This window comes from Strigops habroptila, chromosome 6, assembly GCF_004027225.2.
Source record: "Strigops habroptila isolate Jane chromosome 6, bStrHab1.2.pri, whole genome shotgun sequence".
Classification (NCBI taxonomy): domain Eukaryota; kingdom Metazoa; phylum Chordata; class Aves; order Psittaciformes; family Psittacidae; genus Strigops; species Strigops habroptila.
Genome location: NC_044282.2, coordinates 8,103,982 through 8,131,825, shown reverse-complemented (window position 1 = coordinate 8,131,825; position 27,844 = coordinate 8,103,982). Strand labels below are relative to the sequence as shown.

Genomic DNA, 27,844 nt, shown 5'->3' with positions numbered 1-27,844 from the left:
AAATATCTGAATATTGCAACTGATAAAAGCTTTCAGGTTACAGAACACTTAATTGTGGCTGCAAGGTCCATCTTTGGCTGCAGCGTAACAAATACTGAACAATACAATGCGATGCCTGCTATAATGTGTTTTCCCAGCAGTTGGTCACTGTGGCATGCGTTATTGAAAAATGTAAATTCGAAGCTCAGGAGAGGAGGGTGAAGATTTGTTAGGTTAGATTATTAGCAACTATCCTGCCCATCTTGTGCATATTGGTTTCTAAAGTATAGTGGAAATGTAGATCGGTGCTCTGTGTTAGTTTGGTTAGTAGCAGCAAATATTCTATTCTCCACGTTCTTCAGAGAGGGATTTTTCCTCTTTCCTATTAAACTTTACATTAAGAGAATTCATTTGGGAAGCAGAGATGTAGGATAGTGTGTTTCCTTGGGTTAGCATCTGGGCGAGTAGGCCAACAAATTAGAGATAGGGCACTGGTTATATTTTGTATTGCTTTTGTTTTTATATTTTTTTTCTTGGCCTTAGACATTGCTATGTTTTCATAATGCTTGTAATCCACACGCTGCAGTTTTAATGTGTTATATTTCCCTACAAATGAGTTTCATTTGTTGTTCTTTCCTTGTTTTGTGCTGCCTACCTGTGTCTTCAGTAACTTATTTCATTGACAGGAAGTATGTGATAAGTGCAGCTTTCAGTGTGAGGTATTTTACTGTGTTCCTTAGCAAAAATGTCACCTATAGAAGCCTATATAAAGCCGTAAGTCATACTTGCACCAGGTACAGGGTACCAGAATTTTATCCATTTTACTATTATACTCTTTGAGTCTGCTTGATATGAAGGAAATGCACATATTCTAACACTTAAATGCATGTATGATATGGGGTGTTTTATGAGGATAATGACTAGTAGATGGTAACTAAAATGTTAATGTGTTGTCATAAGAAGAAAATCATTCAATATCTTGATGCTGCTTCCCTGCTCTGCACTTTAGCTTATGCCCAAGCAAAGGATCCTGGAGGGGGGAATGCTGTCTTACGGGTAGTGAGAAAATTATTAATTCTCTTGACCATTACCTCTTATTCTTGTGCTTGCTGATGTGTAGATGTGGATTGGCATAAAGAGGTAAGCTGAAGTGATGCATTGAGCAGCACATCATATAGTCCCCTATTAAAGGTAAAATACTTGGTTAAACAGTGCTGCACAGACAGAGGTACATCGCTTTATACAAATGAAACTATAGCTGTTATGCAGTGCTGCAGTGTAAAAAAAACCATTTACTCTCTACAGGTGAAGTTAAAGACAGCCACTGAAAAGTGGGTCAATTAGTGTCATATAAATGCTCAGCTTGATCCATTTTGTCAATTAGGTTTTTAATGTGAAACATTAAAGGCAAAAAACTGAATGCTAACCCTGTGCATGGAACTTGGGGAATAGTATTAAGGGCAGCAGACATCTTCATTTCTCCATTGAGCGTCAGAGATGGGATCAGCTTTGTGGGATTAGCACGCGGGTAGTGACAGATGTAGAAATTGCACATATGAATTGTAATTTTGGCTGCCCCCCAGCAAAATACTTACAGGAGATCAGAACGCCTGCTTTGGACCTCTACCTGGAGCTTAGGCAGCATGCCACCAGTCAGTGTGTCTGAGCAGAGGGCGCAGCAACTGGAAGGAGTGAGGACTTCTGAAATACGTTTTGGGGGCTTCACATGTATCTCCACCCTAGGATGTAGTTTCCTGAGCAGCACCCCCATACCACGCACGGCCAGCACAGGCACATCTGTGGTTCAGTGGTGAACTAGGTCTGGACACAGATACAACCAAAATGCTTTATTTTTTGGCTGGCTCAATGCCTTAGTCCCATGCACCAGCTGGTACAAAGCCAGGGCAGTGCTAGGCATGGGCTGCAGCTGGAGCTGGCAAACAGGGCTCAGCATTTGCATGAGATGTGCCTTCCTATCTTTCAGGCTGAGACATTTTGGTGCCAAACACAGTAGAAGTGAAGATGTTGCAGGAGCCTAGATGTGCCTGAGCCTAACGTGGCTTGTAGTTCTTGCTTTCCTTAGTCATGGTCCAGTTAGGAGGCCTGTCTTAAGTCAGATAAGCGCCCGCAGTGTGCTTCATGTATTTCTATAAACACAACAGCTGCCATAGCTTTTCCAAAAAATCTGCTGGGCTCTCAGGAGGGCATGATGACGATGGTACCTGTTTGATGCAATGACTTAAAACCCATGGAGTGGGAAGAATGGGTCCTTTCTCAATTTAGGAGCTTGGCTTGTGTTTTTTGCCGTTTAGGTGTGGTGTGTAGCAAGCGGGCTGTTTGGCACAGCCTCAGCTTGCCCTTGCACAATCAGGACCATTTCTAATATAAGCTTCATAACCCATCCTGGGCTCTGTAGAGACCCTTCATAAGACTGGGTATTCCCTGGTAATAGCCTTGGCAGTAAAGTTTTTAACTAGAAGACTGAGATCCACCGCCCTGAAAACTGGCTGCTAATTTTCACATGATCTAAAACATGTATCGGAGGCAACTGAGTAAGTTTCCTGGATTTTGCCTTTTGGCATCTGAACCGCCTGGTGAATCCAGGAAGTTTAAACCAAGCTACTTATGCCTTGTTTGTCTGGGGCGTTTCCTGGCTCTAGCAGTTAGTTCTGTATTTTCTCTCTTTTAAAAAGACAAAGAACAAGTTAACTTCCACGACATCTTGTTTTTTAAAACAGACCCTTCAAAAGATGTTAGACCTTTGCTGGGCAGCTGTTCTCTTAACTGAAAACCAGTGTTTTTAGAATGGGCTTTCCAAATGGGTCAGCACTCAGCTTGCAAACGTGTGGTGTTTTCTTATTTGTACAGATCCAGTGTCCATCTTGCCAGTTTGTCTGGTGTTTCAAGTGCCACTCTCCCTGGCATGAAGGCGTTAACTGCAAAGAATACAAGAAGGGAGACAAGCTGTTACGTCACTGGGCCAACGAAATCGAACACGGGCAGAGGAATGCCCAGAAATGTCCAAAATGCAAGGTGAGCTCTTCTCCCTTGGCTTGCAGGTAGTGACTTCAAATTGTTGAAGTATATTATTTAAAGTATATATTTGTAACTTCTGCTCAGCATGGGAAATGGAATTCACACCTGAAGCACAGATTCTTGTCAATTGAGAAAAACAGCTCATATGTTTAACTCGCTGGTTCCTGCACTGCTTCTGCAGAATCTCTGTATGTAAAAGAAATGGAAATCATAAGGGGGGGCTTTGATGTATGCTTATAATGAATGTGTGTTACAGAATAAATTATTCCTAAATTAAAGCTTCAAAGAAGTGGAAAGCTTTAGAGACATATGATGCCCTTTGTCATGTTTTCCAAAGACCTTGGGTGAATTCAATTTCTGAGTAAGGCAGAAAGTACTTTTATCAACAAGTTAACTAAGAGCATCTTTAAGATTTGGCAAAACCAGAAGTTTTTTAGGATTAAATGTCAGTTCTTCACAAACCTTCTTCTTGAATTAGTTTGTCAACATTGAAGTGGAGTCCCACACCCTAAAAATGTCACTAATACCTTCCAGGATAGGAAATACTTCTCGCTACTCAGATGTGACAGCCTCACACACCCCTGCCCTGGCTGCCCTTAATGAAGGTGGCCATTATGGTTTTTTGCTACTTTTTTTGCAGCACTTATCTCCAGCTACTGACAGAGTAGTTACGTCCAAATTAGATTATCCTTTTTATTGAAAGGGAGCACGCAGTCTAAACCTATCTATTGCTCTACATCTGCTTCATGGAGAGGACAAAGTAAAGAAACTGGGGGGATTTGGTAGGAAATAAATGCTGAATGGGAAGGTGTGCTTCTAAATGTCCGAAGTGTACTTTTGTCTGCTTTAAGCCTTACCCTGTGCAAGTAAAAGAATATTTATCAGTTTACTAGTTAACTTATTTTGGTCTTGGGAAAGAAATGCCTGTGGTGCCATAGCTTGAAATTGAAAGATTTCCAAACACTGAGTAAAATTCAGAAAGCTCTGAAATCAGCAGTCAGTTGTTCACCCTTCCTCCCTCCCACACACACGACATTTTAACAGAGTTTTAACAGCTTGGTGTTTGGTAAGAGTTGATAGGTTTGAGCCAGTTCTAAAAATGTTCACTTTCTGGGCAGTCTTACAGTAAAATACTTCTACGAACTTTGCTCCTTTTGGCCTGGGAAGTGGTATGTGTTTTGGTTTTATTTCTTTAACTTCTGTCCAGATTCAGTTTTTATGATAATGCAAATGGTGTAACTATTGAAATAAGTTGTCCAAAAAAAGAAGAAAATGCACCAAGCAAAAAAGTATGAACGTGTAAAAGCAGGGGAAAGAGGGCTGGTAGCTGGAAAGAGAAAGGAGCTAGAACTGCTATCCCTAATGTGTTTATCCTTAATAAGTTTTAAATTTAAACTGCTGAATGTACAACTGTTTTCACTGTCTTCAGAAGAAAAGGCTGGACACTTGAAACTTTCTCAGGTTAAGTCACTTATTTTGAAGCCTGACGTTACATGAGTTTGGTTATTAATTTCAAAAATACTTTATGTTTCCTAATCAAAACAAAATAGAACCTTCAGCATGGTGGGAGGCAGTATGGAAAGTTATGAAACTAGCACGGAAAAAGATCCTTTGTTAACACGTCCTTTCCGGTAATGTGGTGCTATAAGTCAACATTGAAGAGGGAATTCAACCTTTCCATAAACTGTACTTGCTACCCCACTCTGATATTTCCTTGGGCTTTTTTTTCCTTCAGAGGTGAAAAAAATTCTTCCTGCTCACAACCTCCAATATCAACACATTGTTTGTATTTAAATCAAATCTGTAACTAGCAAGTAACCAAAAGAACCACTTACCCAGCAGTTACTGGTACTGTTGTTTTTCTTTTTTCTTTCTTAATTGGTTATTGGGTAGTTATAAGAAATACATGTTATGCAGCATTCTTCATCAAAGCATTAATAGATATCTGGGCACATGGGGATAAACGTACCAACAGTTAACAATGTGCAGTCAGGGGGATTGGAGGTAATATTTTCTCTGCCTCTCTCTCCAGCCGTCCCCCAAAATCTCTCTCAAAAAGTAATACTGAATCAGATGACTATTGTATTTTCAAATGAAATAGAGAAAAGTGACAGAGAAAACAGACTTGGTAACATACTGTTTGATTCATCCTTGTTCCAGATCCATATATTTTTCAGGTGACAACATATTTTATTTTGATATGTGCATATATTGTACTTAAAGAACGTCTTTCATGTTTTGGTTAAAAATTGCAGCATCCAAAACTGACAAACAGATTGAGGAAGAGTCAAGACTAAACTGTAAGTGTTGTGATATTAGTATTCAATCTTTACACTAAAACCGAAGCTAACAGAAATTAAAGGTAGAAACTTGAGATAAAATTTCTTTAATGAGGTGACTTGAACAATTACTGGTAACTTCGAAAGTGTGATACTGCTTACAGTGTAAACTGTGACCATATTTTAGATATCTTCTGGAAATAATTCTGTATACACACAGACTCACTCTCTAAGTAGCCATACCATGGAGAAGTAGAATGCACCATTATTGTCTTGTCTGGGCATGCAGGTGAGAAAACGGGAACACTCTTATGGTGTGTCTATGTGTGTGTATATAGGCAGATCCTTAGTCAAGTATGCACAAGTTTTTCAGTGGTTTTGGTAAGTACTTCGAAAGAACATAATCCTTTGTAATGTGAATGGTATTTAACAGTAGGCACCGTTAAATAAGCTTAAACTTGATTACCTTCTCCTGTAGGTCAACACAGCTTTAGTGCATCTAATAGGAATAGCTTGTATTTACCTGGTCTCTCTAAGGTATGCTTACATAAGCAAATACAAATGTTACATGTTGTCAAAATACATAATTATAGAGTCACATTGTGACTATATGTCAGTATGGAAATACTAAAAAAATGCTAGTTTTTAAAACTAGATCTTAAGTTAATTTTGACATATTTCTTGTTTTTAATAGAGCCTTTTCCAAGTTTGTTACACACTAATTCAGTGTTAGACCATTTTTCTCAACAAGACTTGTCCAAAAAGTGGTCTTGTTCTAGAGGGAGCTGGCTAATGAGTGAAGATTTGCTACGTGTTACTAGATGCCTTTTCATAAAATCTATAACTTGATTTGTTTTTCTCCACTACTGTTTTAGGGTGTTATTTTTTACAATTTCTTGCAACAACATGTTTGCAGCAAAATGCCTTTTTTCTACAAGTGTTTTTACAGTACAGCAAACCAAAGAAGTACTTCATGTTGGTGTCATCTTACCACAGATTTCAATATCAACACTGTCTGAGGAAACACCAGACAGTGGCTCTAGCTTAGAAAGCTTCAAGCAGAGGCAGAAACTTAAGTAAACGCAAATCAAGGAGTATATACTTATCTGTGGATTCCCTGTTCTGATTAACATGAGTGTTATTAAATAACTCAGGACATACTTTTTGAAAGTGCTCTGCAAGTTATTTCTCATCCTCTGAAGGGAGGACAGTCCTTGCTTATATATGAATGGATAAAGCCATGCACCAGGTTTTCTTCAGGAGTGGAGGAGAAATGGCCACGCTCATCCTCAGATCTCTTGGAAGTGAGTTCCCTGGAAGATTTCCATGAAAGGGCATACAACATACAGAGGGGGTAAAGTGAGGGTCTGAAATAGCCACTGCGCTACTTCAGTTGTTTCCTTAAGACTCTTAGCTCTGTGTGCTTTGCCATTGGTGTGTAGTTTTTCACCCTTCTTGTTCTGGGAGCCGTTCTTTGATTTCTGAATGACTGAACCTTTCTCCATAAGGTTGAGGGTATGTCCTTGGGTTTGAGCAGACTCTGGGAGCAGGATGAAGCCAGTAGCACTGTTTGGATGCTTGGACACGGAAACTGGGCTTGCAGTCATTATTCTCACATCTTGCTTCCTCGACCCCCACCATGCTGCTCGGGAGCCTGAAGTTACAGGGCACCAAACCCCGCACGGCTGCAGCTATCTATAGCAAGCTGCATTCCCAGCCCTGTACATTTCCCCTGCTGCATGCCGCAGTATTGCCGACAGAGCAGGAACACTCATGTGATATCTGACCCGATGGTAATTGCTTTCCCACCCTATAGATTTGTAATCCATCTCTGTCAGTGGATTATCCTAAGGGGAAGGAGGCATGTCCCTGTCAACCGGAGCTGAAGTTAATCTGGTGACATGTCATGTTTTAGGCTTGAAAGCAGCCAGACTGAATCATACAAAGTTCATCTGGCATTGTCAGTCTGTGTGCATATGATAGGGAACCCAAGCCCCTCATCTAGGTTTGGTTTTTTATTTCATGTTTTTAATGAAGTCTCCCCTTCTAACAAAGGGAAAGTTTTTTTTGCAACAAAATATATAGGCAAGTACAACCACATGTTCCAAATATGCATCTTTTGAAGACAGTTAAATATGGGCAGATAAGTATCCACTAAAAGGTTTTTAATGCTTTCAAGGTGTAATTGCAGTATGTGTCCATAAGAAAATAAATCCTATATAAACTTCTTTACGTTTTAAGAGGACAGTATGTCTGGGGGATTTGGAGCAGAAACAAGTAGATTCAGAAGTGATTTCGGAGTGGTGCCTGGCTAACTGCAGCCGGGATGTAGAAAGTAATGTTTTATAGCCCAATCCTCTCTTTCGTGAATGTCTTTCCCATTGTATGTGTAAAAGAAGCATTTGAAAGTGTAGAAATAGGAATTCTGAGATGACTAGTATTGGCACAGGGATGTTAGCAGGTATACCTGGAACTACTGCTAACTAAATCTGCCCTGGAATCTTTTACCAGGAGCATTGCTGGTGGAAAACATCACTTTGTTACACGTATAAAGTGCCAGTTTCAGTAGCTGTTCAGCTGAGCAAGACTTCTCAGATCCCAGATGAACCCTGATTAGCACCAGAGAAAAAACACACTTAACCATCTCAAGCATGTCAGAATCCCAGGGAGTCACAAGCCTCTTTTGAGGTGAGAGGCTTCCCTTGTACCTGAGCTTTCAGCATCTCTGGTGCTTGCAGGGCCACTGAATGGTGATGCCTTGTCTTTACCTGTACCTCCCTGCAGAATAAATACCTGTAGATACGGGTAAGAATTTCAGGAGGCATTCATTCATCCATAGCAACTTTCAAATAAAATTCCAATTGGATGTAAGGGGAAAAATATATTCCCAAGGAGGGCGGTGAAGCATGGAACAGGTTGCTCGAAGAGTCTGGGACATACCCATACTTGGAAGTTTTTAAAATCTAGCGGGATGAGGCTTGGAGCAATCTGATCTGACTTTGAAGTTAACCCGGCTTGGAGTTGGGGGTTAAAATAGATGCCCTCTGAGGAGCATGTCCAACCTCAATTATTAGGTAATTTTATCTTCCATTCACTGTGGGGTGTGATCTTGGGATGGGGGGTAGGGAGGTCTTTAGCAATTTCGTGACCTAAGGAAAGTGTGTTTACCACCCCATTAGCTATCTTTTTAATTGGCAACATTTAGTAGTAGCTTGTAATCATAGTTGATCTAGTGAAATATTCAGCCTCAGGACTACCCTCTCGCCTAAGACTCTCAGAACTACTAACTGAAACTGAAGCCTTACTAAGTCTGTACAAAGTAGGTAAATGTACCAGTTTTGCAGAAAAGTATGTGGAGATACAGGAATGGAGCTACTTACGTAGGCAATCAGCAGAAGGATGGATGTAGATCCTAGGTAGCCCAGCTTCATGCTGTCCTGTGGGCATTATGAAAGCTTGGTGTAATTCTTTAATACAGTTTGTGGAATCTCTTTTTTTTTTTTCTTTTTTCTAAATCAAAAATATAGAAATCCCGTACTTTTCAAATCGTTCACTCTAACGGTGCTCTTTCTGATGTTTGTTACAAAATGCAGCATCAGTTCATGGTGGGAAAGAGAGTAGGGCCACAGGTGGCAAAAGAGGGAGACCCATCTATGGAGGGGTCAAATAGAGTTCATAACTTTATTTACTTATTTACTGTGCTGCTTTTATTTTTAATAAAGTTTGGTGCTGATGTGTCTACTTCAGTAATAAAACCAAATTTTTAGTAAGGGCAAGGATCACTCAGATTCTCATCTGATACAATGAGTGTTTAAAGACAGAAGGAAGTTTATATACAAAAGCATGTATTGAAATCTGGAATCAACTACAGCTCATATTTGATGCTCTGAAACATGCCTTAAAAAACCATCATTGTTTTAGGGCAGCTGCAGTATTAATTAATGCAAATGGTGAGTTAAGCAGGGGATTGCCCGCAGTGTCTTTTCATCCGATTCATGGACTGAAGGGGGTAGTGCCTACTTTCCTGAGCTTAGGGGGGTAAAAATAACCTTTTCTTTTTTGCTCATACAGATCCACATCCAGAGAACAGAAGGGTGCGACCACATGACTTGTTCCCAGTGTAACACTAATTTCTGTTACCGTTGTGGGGAGAGATACCGCCAGCTCCGGTTCTTCGGAGATCACACGTCAAACCTCAGTATCTTTGGATGCAAATACCGCTACCTCCCCGAGAGACCACATTTAAGGAGATTAGTGCGAGGCTCTGTCTGTGGTGAGTGGATAAATGTTCCTTGTGGAGAGCCGCACAATGAGGTGATTGAGTGCAGGAGTCAATAATAGTTAAATAAAAACTAGTGGTTTAAAGTATTGGATGGGCAGCCTGTTGTTTAGTTATGTAAAAGGTGGTTTGTTAGATACATTTAAATAGCATTTGCACTCCCTTTTTTGATGGACTGTGTATGTGAATAAGTATCATGTTCTCTTCTGTTTCCTAACCTTTTTTAATAATACATAAGCAAACTGGAAAAATACTGTCAATATGAGTGTTGCTTGCTGTGATTGTTATTCTAGAAGCATATTAAAGATACAGAAATGAACAGGAAAGTGGATGAAAATTCAAAATGGTTGGATGTGCCTATTCTGATAAAATCCAATGCGTGAGAAGATCTAGTCTAGATTAAAGACAATGCTGGCACTAGAGCACATGGGTATAAACTGTTCATGGATAAATTTAGGCATTAAATTCAAGAACCATTTCAAAGTACTTAGTAAGGTTGCAGAAGAGCTTTTAGTAAAAGCCACTACAGCAAACAATGTAAGTGTTTTTAAAATGGTTCTTTGTACATTTGATGGAATTACTGTCTGCGATAGCAAAGGACCGTGCTCAGGGGTATTACCGAGTCAGTGCTGTTCACATGCAGAATCATGGGTAATCTCGTTCCAAGGTTAAACCTTCTATGTACAATGGAGATACAAATATAAAATAAGTGGGTTTTATCACAACACAGATCTGCAAAAAATAACTTTCTTCTTGTCTTCGTTTTTGCAATGGTTTACATGTAACATATCTAAACATGCAGTTGGCATGTTTAAATGCTACATGCAAAGTCTGAAATACAGGTGCATGTACACTTTATAAATAACTACTAAAACACCCCAGAGCACTAACACAACTCACCCGTGAAAATGAAAAAACAAAAGTTTCCTCAGTTTACATCAGATTAAAGTTCAGGAATTGAGATCACTGCTCTTCCTCCGTTGGGTTAGATTTTGGCTGTGATTGGCATATGTGAGCCAGTCTAGATTTTTGTGCTTTTTCCACACAAGCGCACATGTGGGTATGGACACATCTTTTTAAGAAGGCAATATATTGCTGTAAGACTATATCCCCTGACATTTTTCTTTTGAGGCAGTATAATCCCTAATTGTGATACGGTGTCAGGTCAGTTTGTGGATTCTGCCATCTTCAATGGTGGAAATTTGGCAAGATCAGCTATCTTTGTAAAACTTCAACAGAATTGATCTGTGTCTGTTAATTGGGTGAGTGTAAAAGTCTGCTTAGTGCGTTTGTTCCCAGCAGTGGTCAGTTAGAATTCCCTCCCTGTCTATTTCCAGTAATCATTGTTTTAGATACTTCCTTAGCTAAGGTTTGTATCTGAACCTTTGCTTAATAATTATCAGTAGATGTATCCTTCACCAGTTTATCCACAACATCTCTAGTAAGGGCTGTAGGATTTCAATATGTGTTGTGTGGTATCTTTGTTTTATTGACCCTCCATCAGATTATTTGTCATGATCTTCGATCATTTTTATCATTATTATTTTATATTTGTTTTGTTTTGAACCGAAGCTTCCTAGCCTTAATCATTTAAGATCAAGTTGAAAACCCAAAAATGTTTAATTCCAGTTAGGGGATCGCACCTAGGCTCAGAGATGTCCCATTAGCTACAGCTGTAAATGTAAATATGTTAAGGCTTTATCAGGCAGGAGGGGAGCATTCTCATTAGAAGGTGTCACTGTACAAGCCTGGGTTTTGGTTCTGTTCTCAGACTCAGCAGAAGACATTAGAAGGAGGAGATGGTAGCAGAGAGGCCATCAAAAGCATAGTCTTTAAATTTTTAGTAACAGGTAGCAGGAAATAAAGGTTGGATGTCTTGTAGTAAAATGCCACTGCTAGTTAGCTAAGTAGTAGAAATTACGAGAACATTATTTTGGCTGTCAGTGGGAGACTGGTGAGTTGTCGCTACACACGTTTTCTTCTGTGACTTTTTTTACTTTCTTGCTATGGAGAATAAATACTTAAGTAAACGTAGTGATTTTGTAGCCTTGTGCAGGAAAGGTTATTTGGCTTGTTTCTACCAAATCTGGGTGGGTGGGGCGTGTGGAAAAGAAAGAACACTTCATGGCAGGCTGGCATGCTATCATGGTTTCTGTTGAGAAGCAAGGGGTTGCGCCTACAATCACAAACTGTTCTGTAATAAAAATAAGAGAAAAGCATTTATGGCAGCATAAATTTTTAAACATACTTTTCTTCATAAATCGGTGATTTTTGTAAGGGTAATGGACATAACAGGGAGAAGAAGAAAACCTGGGAGCAGAAGGTCTCTGAATTTGATGGCATTTCTCTCCCGTCTTTAGCAAGCACATTTTTTAGAGAAGCTTTGACCTTTGACCAGTACAGTAAGGTGAAATTGCTTTTATCCTTCAGTCACAGCAGACTTAGAGATTCCATTCTCATAACAATTATTTGGCTAAATTGTTGAAGGCACAATGTTTGCTTATAACTGGAGTTAGTGATGAATTGCACAGAAAAGAGAAACATGTTCAGTTGTCTTAAATGTACTTAAAGAAGTCACCTATAGACACTTAATAGGATTCTAACAACAGATGCAAACTTGTATTAGAACTTAACATAGATATGACTGGTTTGATGTGTAAATAGGTACTTTTAGTGGCTCTGTTGCTTGAACATAAAGTTATATTTAGACTTAGAAAACAAAACTTTATCATATGCAAGTGATTAAATTTGTTTTCTAAAACTATTATATTAATTTTTTTTACACGGCAAAGGATTCTCTAGGGTTTTATGGGTGTTTGTATATATTACCTTAAAACCTGCAACCAAACCTGAAATTACGCAAGGGAAAAATATTCCTTCATGTTTCTTTAAATACTTTCTCATTTTGCAGAAAAACATCATTCTCTATATCACAAGTAATGCAACCCCTCTGAGACACCTGCAATTAATTGTAATTCGTGCAAGTCTTGTTTGCCTTGTGTTAACTTGTTCTTAATTTCAGTTTACAAAGGCAAAGGAAGATAAAGGTTTAAATGTGGTAGATATGTAAGGAGAAAAGTATTTTGTTTTGTTTTCAAAAATTAACCTTTAGAAAGAATGCATTGATAACCAAAAAAAGATACTGTCCCATAACAATGAAAGGTGATTTTATCCTGTACAGTCTTGAAACTACACAATACTTGCAACTTCATATACACAGGCAGAAGAAAAAAGGCACTCCCTCATGCTTTATTTCATCTCTTAGTTAGTTTATGAAATGTAAGTAAACAAGTTCTTAAACTGAGTTTAGGAACCTTAAGTTCAGGAACCGTTCTTTGTGTCTGCAAAGAAATTACTCCACTCAAAAGCTAGTTTAGCCCTTTCTGCAGGCTTTGTTTCTATGTACTTAGTCACCAGTTTAGTGGTTTAACATTTTTGTAATTTTGGTACTAAACATCATAATTTTCTAACATTCTAGTTATGTGGTTATTAATAAAGAGAGTTCATACCTTAAAATAATCTTTTATAAGCCTTACTTTGAAATAGTTAAAGGCTTTCGTAATGTTTTTAATTGCTCATTTTTGGAGTTTTCCTGAGGTTTTCCATCACTCTACGTTCCTTCTCCTGTCTACACTTGATTATTTTGCTTGGACGACTCCTGTGTGTATAGCATGCAGCACAGTAGAGTCCCAGGAAGGTCCACCATTACGATGCCTAGCAACTAGAGTAATACCAATAATATTTGCCAATATTTTTCTTCTAGGAATTAATGCTTTCCACCCACAACACTCCTATGAAATATAAAAGCTATCAAAACAGAGCATGAAAAGGACCTTTTACGTTAAAGTGCTGTAAATTTTTCCAAAATATCTCATTTTTCCTTCAGACTGCCCAAATTAGTGGCTCAGGTTATGGAGAGGTTTACATCATTATTGAATGAAGTAATCCATTCAGTGCAATCTGATACAAGTGACTTGAGGGAGGGGAGTGGAGAGGAGGGAAGAGAGAGGTAACAAACTTGCTTTTCCTCTCTTCCTAGAGGTGACCTTTCAAACACATGCATAACTTAGAGAGTTGCTTAATTTCAAAGGCTTGATCAGGCTGCTGGTATATCAGTAAAAATGCCTGCCCTGCTGCATTTTCAAAGAGCTGAGACAAGTGACGTCTTTGATCCAGCCGCTCAGCCAACACAGCCAGGGGGACTGGGCCGTTCTGTTCAAAGCATGCAACTCGGGAAAGATAACTTGGACTCAAAGTTCAGTTTCAACTTCAGTGTTTCAGGAGGAGCCTTGCCTTCCCGCCGTGCATTTCTACAGATCATGAACTCACCAGAAGTAAAGAATATGAGCATGCTTTATTTGTTCTTGGTCGTATACTAGCCAGTGTCCTGCACAACCTCACTGACTTACTCATGTAAGAGCAGCATCATTATCCTTTTAAATATTGATTCAAAGTAGACTTGGCTGTGGTTGATTTAGACCTAAATCACACCTATACATGGGGACTTCACCATAGCATTTTAAAGTGAGCAGAAGCGTATTCAGAGGTGATGGTCTTACCACCTTGAGCTAACCTAAATTCTCCAAGATGCTGGTTTGCTTGGCATCTTTCCAGGGTGGTTGCTGTGCAGTAGGATTCCGGAGAAGCCAAAAGATAGTAGCTTTGTAGCTATCAAGTTCCTGTCAATGCCTGAGGGCTTTCAGAATGGAAAGAGAAGTAAATGCGAGCTAACTGTGAATGTACAAAATGAGCTGTGCTCGGAGGGTTGAAGAGGTCAGAGAGAAATGCATGCAGGGAGCTGGCTGAGCAATGATAGCTCCTAGCTGGGTTTGTAGGATGACTTTACAAATCATAGTAAATATCAAAAAACAAACCTGCTTTTGGGAGTCTGATATTGAAATATTTATGGATGATTGGAAAGGGAAAAATAAAATGCCTACTTTGAATTACTTAATGAATTTTGCATTTCAGCTGGAAAACTACTCATTACACCCCTAATACTGGTTCTGGGACTGGCATTGGGAGCCATAGCTGTTGTAATAGGTAAGAGCTACATATGTGAACAAGTCTAATTCTGATTTTCTGTATGACATCTCAGCATTTTAATCTCAGAGATTGACACAAAGTACAAATTTTACAGATACTGTTTAAAGCACATGACTTTTTTTCTAAAAACTTTATCTTTAGAATCTTTTTTCTTACTTGCATTTTATGCCTGCTAGTTTTATTTTTTTTTTCCCCTAATTATCTGGCTTTCTGGACCAAAATCTTGAACTAGTAAACAAGTGAAAAGGCCAGAATAATTTAAACATAGCCCTGGGGGCTCACTGAGTTGGACCCTCCCCTTAATCACCCCAGTAGATCACAATTCTAAGGTCTTGGTCATGTACATGGCAAGATTTTTGGGGCTCTAGGCATAGTCCCAAGAGCCCTCCAGCCTGAAGATACAAAAACAAGGCAGCAAATGGAATGAATCTGATTCAGTGCATAGGTTGCTAAATTGGATTCCATCACAAAAAAAAGGTACCCTGAACTCATCTGATATAGTATCAAAGCTCTGTTAATGTGGTTGCACTGATGTGGATGTAGTTATTCTAGCTCTTTGCCTCTCTTAGCTGAAGTCTTCCACAGAAATTAAATAAGCCGTAACGATAAATGTATAATTTTGTACATGTAATTGCATATCCACTATTTGTGTTGGCAATAATAATGTCAATGAGGGATCGTGCTGCTTTACCACTCTTCATCAAACTACATACTCCATTTAAAATTTGTAGTTAGGATGCCTCAGGGCTGGGCACCTTTTATTTTGATACAGTAAAGCCAAAATATACCAGGACAGTTACATTAATAAGATTGTACATAACCAAACAGCATATAACCAAAATACTGTTACAGCTTTTGTGAACTACATCTGGCCAAATAAGGAATATTGCTATTAATTTCAGTATTTAGACTAAGAATACACATCTTTTTCCTGTATCAATATTCTGTGTTGGATTCACTGAAGGGAGATATCTCTATAAAGATACAGATAGATAGGTATCTATCTTAAATATTTATTCTTTTCAGTGGCATTTTATTGCCAAAAGTATAGGTAATAAAACCTTCTTAATGCCAGTAAAGCTTATTTTGCTCAGCAGTCTGTTACAGTCTTTACTGGGAAAAAACCACTCTTTTGCTTATATTAAAAATTAAGAGGGTTTTGCAGTAATACAATAGCAATAATTATAATAACACCCAGTGTGCCACTGAAGTCCCATCCTAGGCATGGCTGGATAAGATATGATCAAGAACATAAAACATTGATTATTTATAGGAAAGATTTGATTTTGAGGTAATTACAGCAATTTTGTTGTCATTACTGTTAAAGTAATGTCAGCATCATAGCTGACAACTGTTTTACACCATTTACAAGGCTGTTGAGCAAAGGAAGGACCCTAGTGACTGTAGCAGCCTTTTGTAGTAGCTTTTATATGTTGTTACTGTAGAGGTGTCTGAAAAGGAAGTCTTTCAGACTGTTTCAGTCAGCTGATGGCAAGAGAAAGGGGGAAGTGCTGCTCATTTGTGTTTAAGAGAGTCCCTCGTATGACATACTATTTTTCACTTGAATAAGTCTGGTTTATGTATTTATTTTTCCTTTTACAGCTTCCTTTCTCCCAAAAGACTTCTAAGAATAAACAGTTCCTTGCCCAGGCAAGGATAAACATTTGGTATTACTTCACAATAGATGCTTGTAAAAATAATATTTAAAGAAAAGGGGCAAAAAAAGTAAAGCTATAACATGCTGCCTCTATTGGCTATGAAACTGGTTGAAAACTAGTTTGGTTAAGTTAGCCTTAGATTTAGATCTAAAGATTCCCAAAGTGCTTTTAAAAGTTTTAAGTTTGTATCTTACACAAAACAGCATGGTTCAGGAATTAAAATTTGTCAGAAATGGGAGTAGGGTTAGCGGGAGTTTGTTGTAAAGTAAGCAAAGTATAGCTTAACTCATTACTGAAGAGACTACTGCAAGCTAGTGTATTTTTCTGTTTGTCCAAATTCTCCTGAGATATGGAAAGCTGCATCTGAATACGTACATTGAAAGAACACAATGCATGCATAAAGGATTGCGTTTAATTACGGTTTTCTTCTTCTTTTCTTTTTTTGGCAGGTTTATTTGTGTTTCCTATCTATTGCCTTTGTAAAAAGCAGAGGAAAAGGTCACGGACAGGTATGCCCTGGTAAGGATGGACCTTACTCATCTGAACTGAGCTGGTCCTGCAAGGGCTATACAGGCTTTGTGCAACAGAGCAATACAGTGCTGGTAACAGCATCAAAGCCACTGCCCTGGAAGAAGATTGGGGGATCTCCTGCTGTCTTCCCTCAGATGAAAACACTACTGCAGACCAGAAAGCCTCTTTGCTCTGGTGCACTCTGAACAAGATGGGCCCCCTGACTGCTGCTTTTTAAATGTTTTGGGTTTTGTTTGTTTTTTTTTTTAATTATTACTTTGGAGGGGTTTTTTGAGTCTAAGTTTCTGAACTAGACAATCAAAGTCTCTCTTGTAGCCACAACTCTACTACCGATTTGGCCTGTGAAGAAAGCATTTAACTGCTAACATGTGCTCCGTTTAACTTCAGTGTCGGCCTTTAAGGGGGAAATGCTTAGAAGTGTTTGGACTCTTACTGTATACTGAGCATACTACTTTTGGTATTAAAAACTACTTCTGTAAATAACTTCCATCACACAGCATTCTGTTCAGCATACCAAAACCCCGTCACATGCCAGAGCACGACAGCTGGTTATCTTCCAAGTCCTAGGCAAGAGTGTAGATTGCCACCGCCAAACTGCAGTGCCTCAGAGGGAAATAATCCTTAGTATTGAAGGTCCATTATACTTACAAATATGCTGATTGGGTTCACTTCAGTATTTATGGCAGTCTATTAATATTGATTGGGGGTGTGTGATGGATTTGTTAGAAAAGTACTGCATTCTGAAATCCTTCCAGTACAGAAAAAAAATTGAGGGGTTTAGATAAGAGGAAGTGTCACTGGCCTGTTCTGTCCCAAGATATCCCTGAAATGTGTTTGCAGGGAAGCTGGAAACCTGCTCTTCTGTTCTGACTTGGCATATAATGCTATAGACTAGTTGTGTCAAGATAGACGGTGAAATTTTATAACCTAAATAGAATGTTTTGTTTGTTTAAGTAGGCTACATAAGTCTTAGAGCATCCACTGATGTCTCATGAGGAAAATCTGTGAATTTTGGGTAAGGGGAGGGGTCATGAATTCTTAGGAGACCATTTTGTCCTTATTCTCTGCTTGCAGTGTTTCTCTTCCTGGCACATTACAGATCTGAAGAGAATGATTATCCTTGCTCTTTTTTCCTAACTTCAGAGTGCTGCTGTTCGCTGCCAGACCTCTTTCTCAGCGCATCGCCACAAGAGCAATGTAATTCAGTGTTAGGAATCAGCTACTGAGATTTTTTTCACTTTTGGTTATAATCCAAATTTATCATACAAATATAACTTAAAATTAAAGAATAGAAGAAAATAAATTTATGTAAGCAGAACACTGAAACAATAAAGGAAGTATCTACTTTATACTTTAAAAATACAAGCTGGTCTTACAGAAGATTGGATCTGTACTGCAAAGGTACTTTTTTTCAGTGTGTGTGTTTGAAGATACACGTGTATATATATGGGGAGAGGGGGAAGCAGGGAGATGGCAATGTCCTAAAGAGTTTACAGACTTCAGAGTATAGGCCTGCAAACAGCATATCATTTGAGAGGATGTACTTTGCACTGCTTTCTTTGAAAATTGTTATTAAATCTGAATATAGTTGTAATTTTTAAGTAAATAGTATTCTGCCCCACCAACGTAATACTGTTACAAGATACTCACTTTGACTTCAAAGCCTCAGTGGAAGAAACCGATGAATCTTGTTTACCTGGAAACACAAATATCAGCTTACCATAGCTGGCTAGTATGCTTGTTTTCTGTCAGCTTCTGGTTTTGTTTTCTTGGGGTTTTTTTCTTGTTGAAACTGTGTGTGCAAGCACAGTCAACAAGTACTTAATATTTCCTTTTGAATTTAAGGGCATGTTGACTCTGTTGTCCTAACAGTAGTAGTACCTTTCTAAGATGTGCAAATTAAGCAGGGAAGCAATGACATTTAGAAGTAAAGTTCAAAGCCTATTGTCAATGCAAATCCACCCATTAATTAGATTTCTTCTTCTGTGACACATCAGTTTTCTATTTGTGTTCTGTCTGAGGTTGGAAGCTGCCTTAAAAGTCTTGGTTTGAGTGTGTTTTCTGAGGCTATACATATCAGTTGTCTTTGGCTTACTCAGGGATTTTTATTCCTCTCTTTAAATGTCAAATAATGAAGATATTTTTGTATTATTTAGAAAAACCTTCAAACCTCAGAGTGAGATATATATAGATAGATTTGGGTTTGCAATGCAGTCTGTAATATGGTGTCAAACTATTCCACATGAGAATACTTTCGTACTTGAGATTATCTGTAATTAACTATACAGTGGGTTAATTCCTTTTCTTTTTCTGGTTCTTTATAAATATGTGAGATATTCTTACAGTCTTTGTAGCTGTTTTCACTCTGCTGTGTTTGCCATTTTCAGTTTCTGATGGGAATTCAGAAAGATTTGAAATTAAGATGTGAGAATAAAGTGCATAAAAGGGAACATATTAGATCTGCACTTATTTATATTCAGAAAGCGTGTCATTGTGGGTGGAGGAAAGGAGCGTGCATCTCTGCTCCTACATTATCATTTCATCTAGGCCATTTTTATTTTATTGGAACAGATTAAATCAAAGGGAAATGGTTCTTCATTTTTTACACATAGCAAAAAGAGGCATCTTTGACCTTGTAAAGATGAGAGAGTCTAATCTTGCTCTGTCAGTAGAAAAAAAATAATAGGAATGACAATAATACTGGCTTTTGCTTTTCTGTAGAATGGGAGAGTATTTCAAGAGGCAGGCAGAGTAGGGATATGGTAGTCTTTTTCCATTCCTGTTAAAATATTCCCACTTGAATAGTACATAAATACAATTTTCCATTAATATTAAGTAACAAAAATAACCGAAATGAAAGTAGTTTAGTACAAAACTTCACTCAATAAAATGCTAGCTTTTAAACAGCTCTTCTCATCTCTCGTATCAAATCCTACATACATCAAAGTCATGTCACTTGTTTTACAAGAATTAAGTTATCAGTTTGAAAGAAATGGAATGAATTTAATTGAAAGGAAATTCAAGAATGTTTTTATTATGTAAATGTGTTTGGGGTTTTTTTGTAACCGTGCTCTAAAGAAACCATCAGACTGTTCTACTCCATCTTTATTAGCAGAAAACTTCATCAGGCAGCTGAAATAACCTGCAAAGGCAGATTTCACACTACTGTATGCTGATCATCGCTGATCATCAGGTTTGCTTTCACCACGTTTAATATTTAAGATTGTTTATCCTTGTGCAAAGTTGCTGCTCACTGATATCTGTATTCGAACTAGGAAATGCTTAAATCCATTCGACCTAGCATTCTATTTCAGGCTTGCCTGGAAATGGCTCTACCCATGCTCTTGGGTCTCCTGGCAGGCATGCAGTTGGAGCTGGTGCGCTCCCAGCAGCGCCATGCCATGTGTGTCCTGTCCTGCCTCTGCAGGAGGGGACTGCTTTCCCTTTTGCCGCTAACAGTAATTGGTGGTATTTCACTAATTGGGTAAGGTTTCAGGGCTGCTCAGCCGTGTCAGTGGCAGGGTGATTCTAACTGCTGCGGCATCTTGGAGCATAGTTAAGTATATTTGCAGAGCTTATCCAGGAGCTTTTGACTGGAAAATAATTGTGCTTTTCCTTGTGTCCACCTATTAGCCAGTGAGAATACAAGCGAGAGGCAGAAGTACAGTTCTGAGTAGCCTTATGCTGTCCCTGACCCATCCGTTTTAGGTCCATACAAAAAAGTCTGTTAGTCTTGAGTTCTTAGCACCTCTATAATAAACAACATATTCATATCTTTCAAATGTCATTAAATACAGTCACTTTGAGTGATCCATTATCTTCCTTTGGGGAAGATAATGCAAATATGTAAGTAAGATTTTGTTTGGCTTTGGTGTTACTGATGCTGACTTCGTAACTCTTCCTGGTATGTTAGATGCTTTTTCATTTATATCTATTTATTGGTTCTGAAAGTTTGATCAATGTGAAGTTTTACTTTATTTAAAATATTAACTTGCAGGGACTATTGCCAATTTAACAAGAAACTGTTTGGGATCACCATCAGGTATTCTTTTTAGCCAAGGGGCTTTCTGCTCTTCCAAAGACCGCCATAGCTTGTGTGATGTTAAATGGTGTGTAGGTAGGGCAGTAATTCTGTCAGAGCATACAAATTCTCCAGTGATTGAATGGTTTCTGTTGCTAGTTAGATCTGAGAAATTGTTTAACATTCAGTGGCCAAATAGTTTGCCATGCAGGCTCTGGTTTTGGTGGGGGGTTTTTTATTATTATTTAGTTGTGGTGTTTTGTTTCTTGAACAAACCTGGCATTGTTTATAATTCTGGGGATGATTATTGTGTAGGTCCAAGCAGTGGATGAGGACCATGGATTTTTTTTTTTCTATAGTCTATATTAGATCTCAGATTTTGCTGATGGGAAGAATCCTACCTGAGGAAGCTGTGGGAGAGATTTCTTAGTTTCTTTCAATTTTGCAGCCTTATAGTTGCCAGTGGGTCAGCTCCATTCCTGACATCTGCCATAGTCCCATTTAAACCAGAGAAGTTGTACTCATTTTTTTTTATGCTAGTGCGGAGTTTGGTCACAAATACTTCAATAAAAATATCTGGAAGTGTGTTGAAGCCATTGTGTAGCAACTTGAGAATCTGGCTCACTTCTGAAGAAGTGCAAATTACTATGGAGCCAGTCCTCTCGCTCGCAGAGTGATGTTATTGCTAGAGAGGGCAGGAAGTAGCGAAGAATTTCCAAATGAGATTCTTAATAAAGCAGATTGTCAGGTCAAGGAGTACTAGCTTTTAATGTAATAGAGACCTTCTCAATGCTTCAAGTCACTAGTAAAGTTAGAAACAACATCCACAGACAGTGTTAAATAACATACCTGAAAATTTTTTATTCATGTAACAGATATTAACACGGTTCAAGAATTGGAATTACAGCTGTTCAGTATGTTTTGGACTTAACACATAAACTTGAAAAAGAAGGCACATTCAAAAAGTTGCATTGCTGATATATTTGGTGGCTAGTCTTGCTACCGTTACATGAAAAAACAGCTGAGCCTTGGTTCAACTGCAAGACTTTTCACTTGAGTACTACTCAAGCTATAACACAACAACCCCAAACTTTTTTCCTAATAAAACTAAAAAGAGCAGCTTGTCGCAGTTACACAGACTATTGCTTCCTGGCTGATTCTTCCTTATCTCTCTGTGCATAAAGGTTTAGGGTCTATATGTTCTCTCTCCAGTAAGGAATGGAATGCTTACATTAGGCAATTAATTGCTGATGCTCCTCTTAGCCTGACAGTAAAATTCCATGAGGTAGGGAAATCAAAACTGATCTTGGAGTGCATGCTTTGATTTCAAAGATAAAAATGTGTAATAAGCTTTAATTACGTACTCCCTAGTAAAAATAGATACGTAAATTTTGAAGCATAATTCCAGCTGTTTGTTTATAAATATATCTGTTTGAAAACAATAATAGAGTAGTTATAAAGCAGTTAGTTTATTAAAAAAACTCGCTGTGCAAAAGAAAACCTTTTTGGAGCTTATTTGGCTGATCAGAACTTAAATACCAAAAAAACCCCTCCAAAAAACCAAAAAAAAACCCCAACCTAATCTGAAGGGGTTTGGATGGATCAAAGTCAGAAGAGGAAAAATTTACTGTGTCAAAAAGATTTGATGTTTTTAGCATAAACATGGCTTTTTCACATACCTGCTGAAACACATGCTAACCCCATTCAGTGTTGAAAACTTGTCATTCTGAAAACAGCATTGTTGAAGTTTTAACCCAGTGTCACTGAGCACAATGTTACTAATACAATGCCACGTTTACATCATTTTTAGAAGGAAAATCTACTTAGAGAATCCAAACAAGCTGTTCACACATTTTAAACCTGTCCTGTAAAAGTGCTGATGCAGTCAAGAAATATTTCCATGCCTTATGCAAGTTCCGGGTAAGCAGATGGATTCAGTCTTTAGTCATGGACTATATTTTGCATAAAAAAATGCACTCTTAATAAGAGTTCTTCGTACCAATTTACATTGTGCTGCTTCATGTCCAGAACTTAAAAGGACAGGAGTAGATTTACATTTCACTGTGTTTACCATCTTGTAATAAAATGTTTACCATATTTCCATTTGTTATACACTTTATTTCTAATGCTCTCCGTTTCCTTCCCCATTTTGTAATTTGAAACTGACTTCTGAAAATGGCTGAAGATGAAATTGGACCTGGAAAATGTGATCTCATAACAAGTTTCAGTAATGCTCTGCTGAGCTATACCAGCAAAAGACTGATTCTGCTGTATTGAAATTACTTAAATGCAAAATGTTGAAATCTGTTTTTCTTCAGGGCTTTTAATTTTGCATTTTTTTTTTAAATGTAATTAAAAGCACAGTCACCTTTGTTACATAACTAACCATCTCAGCCCAAATAACTTTTTAAGGTATTTGTTAACTCTTGTGACTATGGTAGAGATGAGAATAATAGGTGCTGAGAAAAAGAAAATGTGGTATTTGAGGGGGTTGTCCAAGCTGAACTTTATCGTAATTCCATGACAGTTCAATGAGAAATCTTCTTATGCCCCTATCCTTTTTATATATTTTAAGGTGAAGTATTCCTTTAGAATCTGGTTAATTTGAATGCCAGGAGATGAGGGTAGTGAGATGATAGATTACATCTTTTTTAGTGTACAGGCTTCTGGCACAACTAGAGTGCTGGCCAAAACACTGTAGGTTCATTAAGAAAGCAACTTCTAACTCCACACTTGGGCTATATACAAACTAGATGCATCAGTGATCAGAACTTTCTGTAGTATGTTTATTTGATGACTAAGAAGTTATAAAATTGGAGGTAGGCAATACCCATGTAATCAGTGCTTGAATTCCAGTATTCAGTGTGTTTTCTATAATGAGGAATTTTAAATGTGTAAGTGCCTTATTGCTTGAAACAAATGAAGAGTTGTTCATTTCCCTCCATAGAGCAATATGGGAATTCCAGTTCTGTGGACTCCTACAGACAGACCTGTTAAGCCAAAGTAACCAATACTGGTTTGTTCAGAAAGTTGAAAAATGTTATGTTAGTGAAGAAGTTATCTTTTTATGATTTATAAAAGTAATCCAGCATGCCTATTTTAACTCTGATGACCTTGATCTCATTTCTGAGTTTTTAACTTGCTGTTCCCTCTTCCCTCCACCCCTTCATGTCCTTTCAGACTTCTGCAGAAATGCATCTTATATTGTCAGAATGAGTTTGGTCTTCTAGCATAACCAGCTAGGAATGTTCAACCGCTTAAGGAAATGCAACTTTTTGGAGAAGAGAATTCAGCTAAAGTTAGATTAGACCACAACCTGTGGTATATGTACCTTCAAACTCCAGGGCTTAAACGGGCTTTGTTAGCACTAATTCATGAAGGTGGAAGCACTGAGGAGCTTAGCGCATGGAGGTGCACTAGGCTGGGGCTCAGAGCAGTTGAACAGCATTTCAGTGGTATCCAACTTGAACTTAACATCCTGTTAATTTAAGTTGGCAATTTCTCTGGGGTGAGTATCTGGAGGGACTAAACCATCAAACAAGCTTGGTGGAGCAGCTCTGGGATCTCTGCCCAGCCCTTCATTGCATGGTGGGAGGTGTGGTCTGAGAAAGTAGCATTCGTTTTATTATCTTCAGTTAGCCTCAGAATGGATTCTGTAGGGTATCTTCTTTTGGGATTACTTCCTTTCCCAGAAGACCCTGGAATTTCACCTTTCATGATCTAGATTTCCTAAAGGACCTGTTTTTTTCTTACTAACATTGCTCCCACATTTGTCCATCTATTATTGGAAGTCAGGTGCCAAGAATAAGCTACTTCTCTAAAATTATCTTGAATTATATGAATTTCTCGTATAAATTATCTTTTAAAAATATTGATGTTATAAAACTGTCAGAAAGAAATGGAGTTAATAATGGGGGGGGGGTAAGAACAAAACTGATGCTTAGAAGGTCTATTTGTTGCAGATTCATGATCACAAAAGGGTTTTATTATGTTCAATTTCCTCCACTAAGAATTTGTGAAGGAAGAAAAGAAGAAAGTGAGGGAGAAATGAAGATGAGTATCTCTGAACCTTTTCTTCTGAAATTTCAGAACTGTAGGAAAGGTAGGCTTCCCCCCACCCCCCTCCAGATATTAATTGGTAATATAGCTGTCACTTGCAGTGTTATTTCTCTACGAAGCATCACACACAAGTGTTTTATCAAGATTCAGCTTGCATATCTGAAGGTTTAGGGAGTTTGATTTAGAGCCATACTGCAATAAAATAATTGAATTATCGCTTACAGATACCTTAATAACTTCTAGTTCAGTATTATCTCAGTTTTAGGCATTAACTAAGTCATTCTATAACCCACTGAATAGGAGGCACCATGTATCAAAATACTTTTTCAATCTTATGAGTTACTGTTTATTTTAAACAATTCTTTCCTTTAAATGAAATTTTTCTCTTACAACCAGCAGGCATGCAACCAAATTGCTGATAAGGATTTTCCCTTATCTTTCTCTTGCATTTAGCTGATAACTACTTTTTTGTTGCGTAGTTTTGCAACAGTGGTCTTCATGCTGTAATAACTTGATGAAAATATTTGGTAATCTTGGGCAATATTTTACAAATAATCCATCTTCAAGTTGGTATTTTAGATGGATACCAATAATCATTGTTGAGTGTGCTACCATTGTGGCTGCTTTAGTTTGTGTCAATGTTTCATAAGGATTATTTCCTGCTATCCTCTTCAGAGTGCCTTTTAATTTAGGAGGTCTAGAGATGGTTCACTGAAGTCTTGTGTTCAATCTACCACAGTAATGTCTGATTTTTAAACTTGTCGTGATGAATGTATAACTGAAATCCTGTTCTTTAAAAAGCTGTAGTAGACACAGGTTGTATATGCACATGTACATGCATGGATAAAAGGGAAGGTGTTCTGCCAATGTTTGTCCTGCTGGACAGGACCTTTTGAAAGTAAGTGAATTTTTTAACAGTTTTATTTTCAAAATGTTACCTCACTAGTATTCAGTAGTAGGTATGTCTCTGTACTGCTTCACTTTGCTAAATACAATCACAATCATGGTAGGCAGTTTAATTTAATAGACCCTGCAATGAATCTGGTGTCCATATTGAGAGTGAAGTTCCTAAGTCAAAACTTAGGGTACTTCATTCCTTATAAAGGCATTCCTTTCACGCTGATATCCCAAGCCCCTGTTAACAACAAACTGAAAAAGTGCTTCCCCATGATGAAATGGAAGAATGTAAAGTAGCATTTTAATGCACTCCACCTGTCTTGGAATCAATATCAGAAACGGGGGGGGGGGGGGAGGCGGGTAGGGAGGTGGATTTAATGAATTGTGGGAAGACGTATGTTGGAGAGTTCGTTCACTTGCACACAAGGGGTTTTACAATGTCATCTAGTAGCGTCTACCTAATAAAGTTTTGAAAAAGAAAACTTGTTTAACTCTTTTTGTTTAAACAATTGTATGCATGAATGATAGCTGACAAGGTCCAAGGAGTCTTGCTTAAATCTGTAATAATTTCTTATGGTTCTTCTATAATGACCTCAGAACCTCTGTGTGTTCACAAACACTGTATTACAGTCACTTTGGTCTTTAGCTGCTTTAACACTGAAACTGAAACCAGAAATAAAAAGCCAGTTTACTATGATGAATGTTTTAATGTAAAATACTCCCTGCCATGTGGTGTCATCATCTCTGGGCTACTGCTTTCACTTCTAAAAGCATCTTAATACGCAACACAAAATTTTACCTTCTCATGAAATGTTAAAATGTTAGCTTAAAATAACCCAATACAAAGTGAAAAGCTGTAATCCAGTTTTCCAGTTCCCTTGTTAGGACTACTTCCTATAGCTCCATCTCTTTCAAAGAGAGTTTTTAGAGAAAGCAGTCTGTAGGTGTAAACTTGAAATATATAATCCATTAATAGAACCAGGTGCCCTTTCTTTGGAAAGGAGCTGTTTTCAGTTTCCACACTTTGTGAATTGACCATATTGATGGAATGTTTTGTCTGATGTGTTGGGGATTTTTAAACACACTGCCTAATTATGAAATTACATGGTCATGCACAGGCAGACAAGGTAACACACTCACCTATGGTTTGTTTCTGTAGGAAATCCAGCTGAAAAACAACTCCCTGTGGTGAAATACGCAGCAAAAATATTGAGGCCTCTGTTAGGTGCCACTGGCCAAGGACGAAACTTTCAGCCCTCTCCCCAGCTCCCTCCCAAACAGTCAAAATTTGCAATCCAATGTCAAGGACATCATACCAGAGGTTCCTTATCTGCAGGAATTCTAGCATAGAAGTTTGGCCTCCTGACTATCCTTCCATTGCTGCAAAGAAATCGATATTCCTAGAGCTGAAACTGAAGTTAAAGGCTAACTTCCCACTTGCAGTCTCGAACTGTTTGACAAAAAGCAAAGATAGAAAAGCAAACTTTATGGTGTTTCTCTAAATAAATAGGACTAATGTGTTCCACAGAGATTACAGATAGGCAGCTGTAATTTTTAGATGCTTCCCTTCAGAAGACTGACGTGCTTTTGCAGGCACTTGAAGTAGTGGTTATAGGAAATAAAGATGTATATTTTTTCTAAATCATGAATGCATTTGTGCTGGCTTATAGAAAAATTACATAGAACCATTAATAATTAACATTCAAAAAAATTAATATTTGAGTTTCACATGTATTTGCTTAGCAGTTTGTCTTCAACAGCAAAATGAGGTACAGGTGTTGGAATGTGGGTTATATGAAATACCAGCTAATGAGAACAGAATTAGATTTATCAGACATGTGGGTAAAGCTGTCATGCTTTGGAAAAGTCGATATGGCTTTTATGAAGGAGTCCTGCCTTACCAGCCACAAAGTATTACTTGGCAGGTCAGCAAGTCCTAGAAATCTTTGTTGGAATTCCTTGCAATAGCCTCAAATGAAGCCAAGTAGGCACAGGCGAAGAAAGAGGATCTCACATGGACCATCTGGACATCATATGGTCAGAAGATTCAGAATGGCTG

At 38.1% G+C, this 27,844-nt stretch overlaps 1 protein-coding gene across 2 annotated transcripts in view; it reads left to right on the top strand.

Annotated features, from left to right (window-relative positions):
• The window catches only part of RNF217 (ring finger protein 217), a 65,648-nt gene extending 39,381 nt beyond the window's left edge, over positions 1–26,267 (top strand). For both annotated transcript variants that reach the window (XM_030489212.1, XM_030489213.1), the window contains 4 exons: positions 2,848–3,012; positions 9,366–9,567; positions 14,545–14,616; positions 16,727–26,267. In XM_030489212.1, the coding sequence (XP_030345072.1) occupies positions 2,848–3,012; positions 9,366–9,567; positions 14,545–14,616; positions 16,727–16,800 (513 nt within the window). In that variant the 3' untranslated portion in view covers positions 16,801–26,267. The remainder of the gene's footprint in view (positions 1–2,847; positions 3,013–9,365; positions 9,568–14,544; positions 14,617–16,726) is intronic.
• Positions 26,268–27,844: the final 1,577 nt, after the last annotated feature.